We start from the raw sequence: 14,904 nt of genomic DNA, 5'->3' as shown, positions 1-14,904 counted from the left end.
ACTGACTGCTGCAGAAACCCTGAAAATTAGGGGCATAGGGGAAAGAAATCAAAAAGGTCGATGAGACAACATGCATGAGAATTGGACAAAGAATGTGTCTGGAGAGGCAAGGAAGACGATGAGTCACAGATATGATGGTTCCCAGAGTTACAGGGAAACACTTCCTGGTTAGAGAAATTAAATTTAAAACAGTGTCAGAAAAGTTTAATCCATTGGCTTTTATCATTAAAACCCAAGGCTCAAACCAGTAACAAAATGTGCCGCTGGCCTGATCCCAATGGAAATGGTATTCTGTCTTGAGTGGTGACCTATTATTATGTTTGTAACAGAGGATGTTTTTCTTGTGTTTTACAGTGGCTGTTTGTTCTCCATTCTCTTTCCTTTGTTTATAATAAGTGCAAATGAAGCAAAGGTCCCAGTGAGGTCATTGTGAGTACACTTTGGTTCCAATCTCTCTGCACTCCACTGAAGCAGTTTAAAATATTGTTTATAGGCTATTCAAGATGGAAGTTTCAGAATCTTCTGCCATCCCACAAGCCTGGCCACCTATCAGCAGGCAGGAGTGAGATTGGTGCTGTATTGTAACCATCTCTCAGGATTGATAATATTGTTTGCCAGCAATAATGTTTCAGCTCTCCACCTCCAGATTAATTAAAGTGTGACACCACTGCAGGGCTAGATTTTGATTCTAGCTCTGCCTAATGAAAATCATCACTCGCTATCAGCAAAGATGCAATGAACAGTTTGCAGAGTTCCAACATACAACTCTTTGACACTTTAGTTTAGAGATACATGCGGAAATAGGCCCTTTGGCCCACGCCGACGAGCGATTCCTGCACACTAACACTATCCTACACACACTAGGGACAATTTACATTTATAATTTACAATTAACCTACACACCTGTATGTATTTGGAGCGTGGGAGGAAACCGAAGATCTCAGAGAAAACCCCGCAGATCACGGGGAGAACGTACAAACTCTGTACAGACAAGCACCTATAGTTAGGATCGAACCCGGATCTCTGGCGCTGTAAGGCAGCAACTCTACCGCTGCGCCACTGACCCATATTTATACTGGGCAAACATGGGTAAATGGACCAAACTTAGATGGGGCATCTTGGTCAGCATGGATGGGTTGGGCCAAAGGGCCTGTTCAGAACAGTATGACTAATGAATTGGCAGCCGTGTAGACACAGAAATGTCTTTTCCATCATGTACATTGTGTGTATTTGAAGTACAAAGTAATGTACTTTGTAGTTAAAGTACAAGTTATGTTGGCCATTTACCAGTGAAATAAATTATGCACCTGGCTGGATGATTAAACTCTATTGATGTCAGCAGCCTTGGCAATTTGTACCAAAAATATATACCTGTTTTTCATATTTCTGTTCTCTCATACCTGAATCGAGTACATTGTCCTTGTGGCACAGGTTAATGTAGGTCATCCAAGGCACTGCATACCCAAGTGCAGAGCAACCTGCCGTCCCACCTAATCCATGGGTGCCAGGCTTAATTGGTCCCAATATCTTGTCAAAAGGTACCTAAGCTGTTTAAAAAAGTGGGGAGAAGGTAGGAAGAAAATCCATTATGGATTTAATGTAATAAAATAAACATAACCCAAAGTTTCTTTAATTGCATTCACGTGAAATAACCTTACAAATTATAGTAATGTTAGAATTTTACAAGAAAAATCATGAAGAAATAAGGAGTTGCAGGTACTGGTTTACCAGAAAACATGACCAAAAAGTGCTGTCGTAACTCAGCATCTCGGGAGAGCGTGGACTGGTGACTTTTTGGGTCATGGTGGGGGAAGGGGGAGGGGGAGGGAGTAGAAACTAGAAGAGAGGAGGGGCAGGACAAAGCATGGCAAGTAATGTGTGGATACAGGTGATGTGGGGGGAGGGGTGGGTGGGGTTGTTTGGTAGGCAAATGGTTGGACCTAGGCCAGAGATGAAAAGCCAGAAGGTGTGAGACAACAGGATTGAAGGGTTACAAATTGTAAAGCTAGAAGAAGGAATGTTGGTGGAAATGGGGAGGAGGGAAATAGGTGGGAGTCCTGCTGAGGGCACAGCGGAGAAGAGAGGGTGGGGGGGGCTTGGTAGTTTATTTAAATTGAAGAGTTTAGTGTTCATGTCGTTAGGTTGTGAGCTACCCAAGCAGAATGAGGTGCTGTTCCTCCCGTTTGCATGTGGCCTCACTCTGGCAATAGAGGAGGCCCAGTATGGGAGTGGGAACAGGAATAAAAATGGTTGGCCATCGGGAGATCCAGTAGGCCTTAATGGACTGAGGCCAAATGTTCAGTAAAACCATATGAACATCGAATTCTCCAAGTTTAAATAACTACCTCAATAAAATCTAAATCAATGTTGCCAGACAAATATTTTCATGACTATTTGGTTAACCTATGTCCCTCCAAACAATAATAATAATCTACGCTGACCTTCAGAATTTTTTACAAAACGTTCTCACCATTTTATTAGGCAGCTTGTTCTGCAGTAACTTCAATTCTTGTCATACTTTTGAGGCAACAGTGTCAGCATTGGCTGTTTCCCAGTACTCCAGTACCATGCCAATAACATGCCAAAGGCGGCACGGTGGCGCACCGGTAGAGTTGCTGCCTTACAGCGAATGCAGCGCCAGAGACTCGGGTTCGGTCCTGACTACGGGCGCCGTCTGTACGGAGTTTGTACGTTCTCCCCGTGACCTGCGTGGGTTTTCTCCGGGATCTTTGGTTTCCTCCCACACTCCAAAGACGTACAGGTATGTAGGTTAATTGTCTGGGTAAATGTAAAAATTGTCCCTAGTGTGTGTAGGATAGTGTTAGTGTACGGGGATCGCTGGGCGGCGCAGAACCGGTGGGCCGAAGGGCCTGTTTCTGCGCTGTATCTCTAAATCTAAAAAAAAATCTAAATCAAAGACTGTTTGAAATTAATGGTCAGAGCCTTTAAAATTGAGACACGAGAGACTGCAGATGCTGCAATCTTGTGTTGATCTTAATAAGGGTCCCGACCCAAAACATCAGCTATCCATTCCCTCCCCAGATTCTGCCTGACCAGCTGAGTTCCTCCAGCACTTCATGTTTTGTTCAGAATCTTTACTGTTTCTTCTCTTGCTTCTCTGAGAACTTACAAAGCACCCAGTTATTTATTCTCTCTCAAAGAGTGAGGAGGAATTTTTTTAACCTTTGGAAAGATGGGGAGGAATTTATTTTGTCGGAGGGTGGAGAATCTGTGGAATTAATTGCCACAGAAGGCTGTAAATGCCACATCAATGGATATTTTTAAGACCGAGATTGACAGATTCATGATTAATAAGGATGTTGGAGGATATGGGGTGAAGGCAGGAGAATGGGGTTGAGAGGGAAAGATAGATTAGCCATGATTGAATGGCAGAGTAGACATTCTGCTAGAACGTATGGAGATGCAGGACCATTTATCGTGATTCATAGCTCTCTATGGGGAGGGTGGGGGTGTGTGGTCTGAAGGGTCTCAACCTGAAACGCCACCTATTTATTTTCTCTAGAGATGCTATCTGACCCGCTGAGTTACACCAACTTTTTGTGTCTATCTTTGGTAAAGGAACTTCTGCTTTAGTAACTGTTATTTTAGAATGGAGAATTGCAGTTGCTCTGTGCGAACAGATCTGATTAAAGTTGTCCTCTCTTCTCCTCCTTCCAGTCATTTTCAGCTGCACCTCTTCTCCTTTGTGATCATGCTCAGCAACAAACTCTTTCACAAGACAGTTCATATTCAATCTGCTGTGACAGCTCCGGGGTCATCTGAGCACCTGCCATCTCCTCATCCGTCCCCTGCCAAACAGAGACCCGCGATGCAGCAGTAAACGCCAGTTCAGGGCTCCTGGTTTCATGCCCCTTTGCACAGGATGCACTCAAAGTTTCATCTCCTTTTGTAGGCGGGACAGTTTTCCTGGAGATGAGTGGCCACGTTTCGCTTGCGTGCCTACTTGTGGAATGTACCCGGCATTTGCGTCCTGTCTGAACCTGAACCTGTGCAGAATATTCCCTCCTGCCATGAAGCTGGAGATAGATTTGAATTACCATCCGATTTTAATGAGGTAACTTTTATGTGAGAAAGCATTTTATAGAAGATGTATGAGTGAGACAGAAATTGCAGCAAATACTAGCTGACGTGCCTAAATGTAACATTTTTTGTACACATTTGTGCCAAGTATGTGATTTACAGAAATACAGTGCTTTGGTTTATTGTTGTTGGGAGGGAGGGGTGGGGAAATAAAAGGAACTGTGTGTGGGATTGTTAAAATGTAACTGTGCTTGTGTCAGTATTGGTCTCGGTCCAGATAACCATCAGGGATATCTTAATGGAACAGTAACTTGTGTTCTAGCTCAATATTAAACCAATAATAATTATGGAAAGTATATTAGTAATCTTATTGAATTAATGAAGAAGCCTGATTTTTGTTTATGCTTTCTTTGAAATTTGGCTATTTTGAAGATGGAGAATGGTGTACTGTAGTGGACTTTACAAAATCTTGCTCCTTGACTGAAATACTTTTTCTTAATGCAAGATTATTTCTGTTGGGACTGCCCAAAATCTCACCAGTTATGGTGAGAGTTGATGGTGTTCGCACCACTGACAGTTGGATCTGTAAGAGTCACATACTGAAGTACATACTCTCCAGGCAAGTCAGTGTAGTTCACTTGCACTAATCTCTGACTCGGAGTAAAGCTACCCCAATGCTGGACTACCAGCCACGTCTTCTGATGGCTGCACCAAAGAGGTTTGTTGCTCTTCTGCTGAACTCTTTGCCATAGTGGGTGTTTCATTTAAAGTCGATTGCAAAGTGATCCAAAAACTATTTGATAGTGACCACAAAGTATGGGGAACCCAGATCTCTGCACCAGTAATGTTCAGTGCAAGTGATCCTGATCGTCAGTTGGTCAAGATTTTTGTCGTAAGTCTATTGAGAGAACCCGTTCTAATTTACAAAGCAATGTCATTTGTGTTAAAGGGTAAATTGAATAAACAGTTAGTTAAATTTGCTTGTCTAGCATGTATGTAAATTTCATTGACTTCATAGAATAGTTGCACTGAATGTAAACCATTGGCCCATCGAGTCTATGTGATGTTAACCCGTTTTGTGTTTGAAGTGTGCTATTTAAGCAACTTGTTGAGAGTCTGGTAACTGAAAGATGAAAGATCAGCTGCCACCTTCTCCCGGTCAATCATCTATGTGGTAAGATCATGCTGTATAAATATTGAGGTTTAGAACACATCTGTCTTTTTTGACATTTTGATTTCCCCCAACATCGGGAACAATCTTCCCGCATCTAGCCTCTCCAACCCCTTAAGAATTTTATATGTTTCTATAAGATCCCCCCTCAGTCTTCTAAATTCCAGCGAGTACAAGCCCAGTCTATCCAGTCTTTCCTCATATGAAAGTCCCGCCATCCCAGGGATCAATCTGGTGAACCTTCTCTGTACTCCCTCTAAGGCAAGAAAGTCTTTCCTCAGGTTAGGAGACCAAAACTGCACACAATACTCCAGGTGCGGTCTCACCAAGGCCCTGTACAACTGCAGCAGAACCGCCCTGCTCCTAAACTCAAATTCTCTTGCTATGAATGCCAACATACCATTCGCTTTCTTCACTGCCTGCTGCACCTGCATGCTTGCTTTCAATGACTGGTGCACCATGACACCCAGGTCACGTTGCATCTCCCCTTCTCCCAATCAGGTAATACTCTGCTTTCCTGTTCTTGCCGCCAAAGTGGATAACCTCACATTTATCCACATTATATTGCATCTGCCATGCGTTTGCCCACTCGCCTAATCTATCCAAGTCACTCTGCAGCCTCCTAGCATCCTCCTCGCAGCTAACACTGCCACCCAGCTTCGTGTCATCCGCAAACTTAGAGATGTTCCATTCAATTCCCTCGTCCAAATCATTAATATACACTGTAAATAACTGGGGTCCCAGCACTGAGCCTTGCGGTACCCCACTAGTCACTGCCTGCCATTCCGAAAAGGACCCGTTTATTCCTACTCTTTGCTTCCTGTCCGCCAACCAATTTTCTATCCACCTCAACACTGAACCCTCAATACCGTGTGCTTTAAGTTTGTACACCAATCTCTCTTTCTAAAGTCTAATTTCAATTTTATGATCTACCTTCATCAAAAACTTTGGCTGGGTTCTGAAGACTCGTGTGACCTAACTCTGATGATCACAAGAGATATTGCATGAAAGTTATGAACAAATTTGGGAATGATTAGGAATTTCCCTCCCGCTGCTCTGAGATTGGATCCAGCAACAGCACAAACGGTCCTGCCACTAGAATGATGGGTCATCACTTCAGAAGGTCAGAAGTGCACTCTGGAAGAGATCATTGTCATTGTGCAAGGCTGAGATGCTATGGATAACCTGTTCTCGACATGGGTGCTAGTAAGTAATATGAAGTCCAATGGGTCTAGTGAGCTCAATATCACTAAGTGTTCCATTCTGTAAAGAAAGTTTTGAACTGAGTAAACCTCTGAGCAGAGGTACGTTCAAGGCCAGCATGGGGTCTGTTGGTTATTTTGCATTGTTTATTTGAGCTGATTCCTGAATGTAGTTATTCTTGACCATGAATGTGTAAAAGCAAAGCCTTCTCGGCCTCGAGTGCAAACTGAGGCAAAAGGCCAGGTGATTATAAGGACCACTCTCTCCTGTTTGCATTCACTCTCGAAGATGTTCATCTTTTTTCTCCCTCGCCCTGTCCTTCACCTTGTCATGCTGATTTTTCTCCTTTGCTGACATTATGGAACTTCTCTATAGACCTCTTAGTGACATTCTACAGCATGATCCACCCCAGAGGTTTATATTTAAGCTACTTAAATCCCTCACTTAAGATTCCAGCCTGTAACTTAAATGTATTCATCGTTATTATTCAATATTTAAATAACAGAGCTGATCCACAGAAGAATGCCCCGGTGTGATTAGTGTATCTTTGATTAACAGCAGCTCGACGCAAAGTCAGTTTGGTTTGGATTGTTAACTATGAATTGCATATGGATGCCTTTGTTTACAGAGCCCATCTGTACTCAGCCAAGCATTTAATTTATGGATCGCTTCAGTGCTGCAAAACTGCTGCCTGCTTACATTGACTGGAAAAGGTCCCAGGAGCTCTATATGATTACAAACATCCTTAAAGATGGCTGTGTGCAGATAGAAGTTAGCGTATTTGTAAAGTTCTCCAATTCATTGCATCTCGTGCCTTGCATTAGAGAACAATGGACAAAGCAAGTTGCATCTATGATCTTGCTAGGACCACTGTCAGGTGAACTCGGTTGATGAACCATTTAAAGCAAGTAATGGATCTTCAGGATCAATAGTGTGCTAATTAAATAGAAAGGCGGTAGAATTATACTGTACTTTGGAACTATGATGAGAAATGAGCAAACAGAACAGTGGGCTTTTTGTCTTGGGGGCAAAATAATTCATGGTTTGATTAAACACTGACAACTTGTTTTAAAAATGCTTGAACTGAAAACGTGATTTTAAAACTGTACATGGTGGAAATCTGAAATAAAAACAGAAAATACTAAAATTACTGAAACCGGGCAGCATCTGTGGAAGGGGTCGTTGTTGACATTTCAGGCTAAAAACGCTTCCAGATCTGGGAAAGGAGATAATTTTAAGTTGCAAGGAATGTTGGGGAGGGGTGGGGGTGGATAGGACGATAGGAATATCTGTGATAGGGTGAGGCCAGGGTTATTGTAGGATGAGATGTAGGAGTCCTGGGGTTAAGGGGGGGGGGGGAGGCAGGTAGAGGGTGATTCAATGCTGCCTCCAATTTCCAGTTTTGATGTAATGTCCTTGACCTGAAATGTTAACTCGGTTGCTTTGAGAGCCTTACAGATGCTCTGAAATTGGTCACTGCTCAGTTGTGATGGCAAGCATAGTTACCTTGAACTCCACAGGGACACTGCTGTTTCAAAACTTGTCAGCTGACGAAAGAGGAAGAGCTCACTGGAAGTTTAAAGATTGAAAGTGAGCTCCACCATAACTAATTCCAGGTGAAGGACCTGTGGAAAGCTGTTGGTCCTATTCTCCAGCCCACACACGCCAGGTTGCTCTGAGTGAGTGATGTTGATGGCATTTGTCAATTGACAATGCTGGAGCTTTCTTTACTGCGAAGAATTTATCTGCGGCCGTTGTGACAGCATTCCCTTGCATTAGCCGCGCAGTGATCACACTGAGAACCTCCTACACTTAGAACCATCCTTTCTGTGGTGGCTGTTTCCCCTGCTTCAAGGTTGCTGCATGTGCCTCGCAGCATGACATTTCTGACACGATTTATTGCACATAACGTATTTTTGTTTGTATTATGTATTATGTGGTTTGTCATGCAATTGAAATAACACCTCTGATTGTGAATTGTGAGGGTCAGGTAATTGATGGATTACTCATACCCTTTTATATCTGTTGTTAAAATGTATGTGTCAACTTTCATCCGTGACGCTAAATGCAGGAGACATAGAAAAGGTCTAAGCAGATGCTCTCAGTTCAGATTCGGTTGTCCCACCACCTCTCACACCACTCCCAGGGCTCTGCTTGGAGATGCATCTGTTCTGTTTCTGATTGCAACTCTAAAATGAGACTGTGCTGCACTGACTGAATATAGCAGCAGCTGAATTACTGTGGGATGGACATTTGTTTACCCAAGCCCGTGCTCATGATGGGTTAAGGCAGGCAAGAGTATTGAGGCTGGTCCCAAGCAGCAGATTTAATGCTGTATATCAGTGGGGTGTTTGACACTTTGGGGAGTGGGAAGCGGGAGAAGAAAGAGTGGTAGTCAGGGCACGACGTCCGAGTCTCTTCCCAACATCCATCACCTCCAGCAGTGCTCACTAAGCCTGAAGAACGATCCCAACCCAAAACCTCACCTATCTATGTTCTCCAGAGATGCTGCCTGACCCGCTGAATTACTCCAGCACTTTGTTTCATTTTTTTGTAAATCAGCAGCTGCAGTTCCTTGTATCGACTGAACACTTGTTCCCTTGGCTCAGTGCAGGTCTGGCTGCTGGCTGAACTATCTCCCAAATTGGCTTGGCTTAACAATGTGAACAGACTGATTATTTGGGAGGGGAGTGGGGGAGAGGCTTCCTCTTCTACAACTATCCTCTGTGGTAAAACCTCTCCCATAACAAACCAAAAAAGTGATATGAAGTATGTGTGCTGAAGGTGTGACTCCTAATGGGTTCTTGGCAAATTGCTTATACTGCTTTATGTGAAGGACAGCATTAAACTTTATTTCTAATGTACATTTTTAAGCATCATAAAGCATGTTGCTTTCAGACTGCAGGAAGCTTGAGCTGGTCAACTTTTGAAGAAAAAAAACGTCTTAATGTGCGATGTTTTGTGAACTTGTACAAAGTTTTTAAAGTTGTTTTAATTGTATGCTTTTGTAACATGGATAAATTCTCAGCCCCTGGCTGACTGAGGATATTACATAAACATCATAGTTTATTTGTCAACGTAAGTACCACTTGAATGTGGAAATAAAGACATTTATACCAATTAGACTCACATTTTCTGAATGAGATGCTGAGGAGCAAGAATATGTGTGCAATTCATTTCTTGGTTCAATTATTTCTTCTTCACGTGTTCAGAGATATGGTGAAATGCTTGTTCTGCATGCTTGCCATCAAATCATACTATGCATGAACAAAATGGATCCTGGCATAATTTTGCAACGTCCAATCTAGGCTTAAAGAGACATGCAATTCTTTGAAAGTAAAGTTTAAACTAAATATAAGCGCACTCAGTTGTCAATGGCAGTAGGCAAGTTATAAAAAAGTACTTCACAAAATCTCATACAGGGCATTTGATTCATCACCTTTGCTGTGTCAGAAGGGCAATAGACAATAGGTGCAGAAGTAGGCCATTTGGCCCTTTGAGCCAGCACCACCATTCAATGTGATCATGGCTGATCATTCTCAATCAGTACCCCGTTCCTGTCTTCTCCCCATACCCCCTGACTCCGCTATCCTTAAGAGTATCTAGCTCTCTCTTGATGCATTCAGAGAATTGGCCTCCACCGCCTTCTGAGGCAGAGAATTCCACAGATTTACAACTCTCTGACTGAAAAACCTTTTCCTCACCTCCGTTCTAAATGGCCTACCCCTTATTCTTAAACTGTGGCCCCTGGTTCTGGACTTCCCCCAACATTGGGAACATGTTTCCTGCCTCTAACATGTCCAACCCCTTAATAATCTTATATGTTTCGATAAGATCCCCTCTCATCCTTCTAAATTCCAGTGTATACAAGCCTAGTCGCTCCAGTCTTTCAACATATGACAGTCCCGCCATTCCGGGAATTAACCTAGTAAACCTACGCTGCACGCCCTCAATAGCAAGAATATCCTTCCTCAAATTTGGGGACCAAAACTGCACACAGTACTCCAGGTGCGGTCTCATTAGGGCCCTGTACAACTGCAGAAGGACCTCTTTGCTCCTATACTCAACTCCTCTTGTTATGAAGGCCAACATTCCATTGGCTTTCTTCACTTCCCGCTGTACCTGCATGCTTCCTTTCAGTGACTGATGCACCAGGACACCCAGATCTCGTTGTACGGCCCCTTTTCCTAACTTGACACCATTCAGATAATAATCTGCCTTCCTATTCTTACCACCAAAGTGGATAACCTCACACTTATCCACATTAAACTGCATCTGCCATGCATCCGCCCACTCACACAACCTGTCCAAGTCACCCTGCAACCTCATAGCATCTTCCTCACAGTTCACACTACCACCCATCTTTGTATCATCTGCAAATTTGCTAATGGTACTTTTAATCCCTTCATCCAAGTCATTACTGTATATTGTAAATAGCTGCAGTCCCAGCACCCAGCACCGAGCCTTGCGGTACCCCACTAGTCACTGCCTGCCATTCTGAAAGGGACCCATTGATCCCCACTCTTTGCTTTCTGTCTGCCAACCAATTTTCTATCCATGTCAGTACCCTACCCCCAATACCATGTGCTCTAATTTTGCCCACTAATCTCCTATGTGGGACCTTGTCGAAGGCTTTCTGAAAGTCGAGGTACACCACATCCACCTCCTACCTGTCAATTTTCCTAGTTACATCCTCAGAAAATTCCAGAAGATTAGTCAAGCATGATTTCCCCTTCGTAAATCCATGCTGACTCGGAACGATCCTGTTACTGCTATCCAAATGCTCCGAAAATTTGTCTTTTATAATTGACTCCAGCATCTTCCCCACCACTGATGTCAGACTAACTGGTTTATAATTTCCCGTTTTCTCTCTCCCTCCTTTCTTAAAACGTGGGATAACATTAGCTACCCTCCAATCCACAGGAACTGATCCTGAATCTATAGAACCTTGGAAAATGATCACCAATGCGTCCACAATTTCTAGAGCCACCTCCTTAATTACCCTGGGATGCAGACCATCAGGCCCTGGGGATTTAACAGCCTTCAGTCCCATCAGTCTACCCAACACCATTTCCTGCCTAATGTGAATTTCCTTCAGTTCCTCCGTCACCCTAGGATCTCTGGCCACTAGAACATCTGGGAGATTGTTTGTATCTTCCTTAGTGAAGACAGATCCAAAGTACCGGTTCAACTCGTCTGCCATTTCCTTGTTCCCCATAATAAATTCCCCTGCTTCTGTCTTCAAGGGGCCCACATTTGCCTTGACTATTTTTTTCCTCTTCACATACCTAAAAAAGCTTTTACTATCCTCAAACTGGGCAGTAAGAATCTGCAGCAGCTGGAACAGGCCAAGCAGAAGGTTCCCGTCCATCCACCATCCTTCCCTCTGGTTCTACATTTCACTCCTCATCTTCACTCCTTTTCAGATTCCATAATTTGCACCCTTTTTTGTCTTATCACCTCCAATCTTGGTCACTAAAGTGCTGGAGGAACTCAGTGGGTCAGGCAGCATCTGTGAAGGTGATGACCAGCTAACGTTTTGGGTCAGGATCCATCTTGATGGTCAAGATTCCAGAATCTACAGTTCCTCCTTGTGTCTCACCCATTCTCACCTCCACCAGCTTCCTCCACCACAATCAGTCTGAAGAAGGGTCCCCTGAAACATCACCTTTCCATTCCTTCCACAGATGCTGCCTGACCTGCTGACTTCTGCCAGCACTCTGTGCCTATCCTTAAGATAAGTCACTCTAATTATATCACAAAGTTTTGCACTGTCTTTTTTTTCTAGTTTTTCTAGAAGGTGGTAAGAAAGATTTAACAGGAACCTAAGGGAAACTTCTTTTACACAAAGTGTGGTGGGTATACGGAATAAGCTGCCAGAGGAGGTAGTTGAGACAGGTGCAACCACAATGTTTAAAAAATTTGGACAAAAAAAACATGGATATGGTTGGTTTAGACTAGTGGGATGTGGGCCAACAAGGGTGGGTGGGCCTAGGCAGATAGGGCATGGTGGTTGGCGTGGGCAAGTTAGGCAGAAGGGCCGGTTTCCACGCTATATAACTAAGTGAGGTGCCTACTACTGCTTCTTCTTTCGTGTCCATCATTTATGTTTCAAATGTTACATCACTGTCAGCGTCCGTCCTTGAAAGGACGCAAGCTTCTGGCGACATTCAGTGGGAGCCATCATGTACAATAGATGATGGTGGTAGCAGAATTAGCTCAGGACAGATGGATGAGAGAAGATCTTATCGGAAACGTATAAGATTATTAAGGGGTTGGACACGTTAGAGGCAGGAAACATGTTCCCAATGTTGGGGAGTCCAGAACAAGGGGCCACAGTTTAAGAATAAGGGGTAGGCCATTTAGAACGGAGATGAGGAAAAACTTTTTCAGTCAGAGAGTTGTGAATCTGTGGAATTCTCTGCCTCAGAAGGCAGTGGAGGCCAATTCTCTGAATGCATTCAAGGGAGAGATCGATAGAGCTCTTAAGGATAGCGGAGTCAGGGGGTATGGGGAGAAGGCAGGAACGGGGTACTGATTGAGAATGATCAGCCATGATCACATTGAATGGCGGTGCTGGCTCGAAGGGCCGAATGGCCTCCTCCTGCACCTATTGACCCTTCCATTTTCCAGCCCCGTGATTTGGACGCTTCTGCTATGGGGCCCCAACTGCTGCTAACGAGTGTTTTATTTTCATACTAGACCAAGTGCACCTGTTGGGCCCAAACCTCTCCTGCATTGGTGCAGCACACTCTCCCCCCTCCCCCACCCCCCTTTTCCTCCCTCCCTAGGAGATAGATTTAAACTTTAAAATGTGAATAACAATAAAAATATAACACCAATTTCAATGAAACTTCTACCATTAGCACCAAAGGGAAGAGGGTGAATAAAGTGGCCTACAATTGTTGCGCTATCGTGTACCGTTTTGGCTGTAGTTCAGGAACAAACAAACGAGAGCTTTAGTATATAGATGTCCCAGACAGAACAATGACATTCTTACTGGCAACAGCACAACAGAATATAAAAGTGGGAACTGCAGATGCTGATTTTCACTGAAGATCGATCCCCAATCAGGGATGCTGCCTGTCCCCTGAGTAACTACTCCAACATTGTGCGTCTATCTATAGATGCAAACTGCTGGAGTAACTCGGCGGGTCAGGCAGCGTCTCTGGTGAGAAGGAATGGGTGACGTGCGCCCTGTGCCGCTGAGTTGCTGCAGCTCTGACTGTGTGTGTGGGTGTGGGTATGTGGTGTAAGCCAGCGTCTGCAGCTCCGGGAGCAGTCCTCCGCGATCCCGTGAGGCAGCGGGCGGAACCCCTCCTGTCGCGGCCGCGCTCCCTCCTCCTCCCCCCCCCTCCGGCCACAGCGACACGTACCTCTTTGCAAGCTCAACGCAACATGCTACCGGAAGCGGGCCGCCGCTGACTGACGGCCCGCCGGCCAATCGCAGGCGGCGGCGCGAGCATCTCCGGCCACCCATTGGCCCGGGGGGCGGGTGCTTCCGCTAGCAGGTTCGGTTGTGGCGGGCGTGCGGCCCGTGCCCGGGGTGGATGGAGTGAGCGCGGCGATCAGGTAAAATCGCGGGGCGGCATCGCGGGACCAGGCGCGGTTGGTGGCGGCAGCCGAGCCCGCGCTCTGATTATCCCCCCAACTGGCTCGATCCTCTCCCTCCTGCCCCTCAATTGGCCGAACCTTCTTCCGGCCCCCTCTCCCTCTTGCCGCCTCCTCCCACTCTTGCTTTACCCACTCTCCCTGTCTCACTCCTGCCCCCCGACTTCCCTTATCTCTCCCTTCTGCCCCCTTTTCCCTTGCCGCCCCTCTCCCTCCTAGCCACCCATTCCCCCTCTCTCTCGCTCTCCCATTCTCTCTCTCTCCCCACATTCCCTCCCTTTCCCCCATTCTCTCCCACCCCCCCCGTTCTCTCTCTCCCTCTCCCCCCGTTCCCTCTCTCCCCCCCCGTTCTCTCCCCCCCCCCGTTCTCTCCCCCCCCGTTCTCTCTCCCCCCCCCCCGATCTCTCTCTCCCGTTCTCTCTCTCCCTCTCCCGTTCTCTCCCCTCGTTCTCTCTCCCTCACCCCCCCCCCCCATTCTCTCCCCCCCCCCATTTCTCTGTAGTCCTTCACTAGTCCCATTCCCAGCCGTCTGGTCCCTGCACCATCTCTCAGATTTCCCTCCTAATCCTCGCCAGTGCTCAATGAACTTTCTCTAGATTACCCATACTTCACATATACATACACTTCCTTTTAAGGAAGGAGGATTTGCTCAACATTCCTTCTGTCTAACCTCTGATTCCTTGAGAGGGTATTAGGAGAGGCTGGACAATCATGGTCAGGACGAAAGGTCCTGAAGAGGGTCTTGGCCTGAAGTGTCATCTATCCATGTTCTCCAGAGATGCTGCCTGACCCACTGCCATACTTCAGCAATTTGTGTCCTTTTTGGACTATCTTGGATTTTTTTCTCTGTGGCTTTGGAGGTTATGGGGAGGCCTTTT

General features: G+C 45.3%; 2 protein-coding genes across 3 annotated transcripts in view; both read left to right on the top strand.

The window, feature by feature from the left end:
• The window catches only part of ei24 (EI24 autophagy associated transmembrane protein), a 37,907-nt gene extending 30,240 nt beyond the window's left edge, over positions 1-7,667 (top strand). Inside the window, exons 10-11 of one of the 2 annotated variants that reach the window (XM_078426697.1) lie at positions 355-429; positions 3,679-7,667. In XM_078426697.1, coding sequence (XP_078282823.1) covers positions 355-429; positions 3,679-3,841 — 238 coding nt within the window. In that variant the 3' untranslated portion in view covers positions 3,842-7,667. The remainder of the gene's footprint in view (positions 1-354; positions 430-3,678) is intronic. The other variant, XM_078426698.1, reaches the window with a different exon arrangement.
• A 6,210-nt stretch (positions 7,668-13,877) lies between these two features.
• The window catches only part of stt3a (STT3 oligosaccharyltransferase complex catalytic subunit A), a 34,407-nt gene continuing 33,380 nt past the window's right edge, over positions 13,878-14,904 (top strand). The window contains exon 1 of the mRNA XM_078426587.1: positions 13,878-13,987. The gene's annotated coding sequence lies outside the window, so the exon portion shown is untranslated. The remainder of the gene's footprint in view (positions 13,988-14,904) is intronic.

This window comes from Rhinoraja longicauda, chromosome 32, assembly GCF_053455715.1.
Source record: "Rhinoraja longicauda isolate Sanriku21f chromosome 32, sRhiLon1.1, whole genome shotgun sequence".
NCBI lineage: Eukaryota > Metazoa > Chordata > Chondrichthyes > Rajiformes > Arhynchobatidae > Rhinoraja > Rhinoraja longicauda.
The sequence above is the reverse complement of the archived record's forward strand: the minus strand, read 5'-3'. Positions and strand labels throughout refer to the sequence as shown.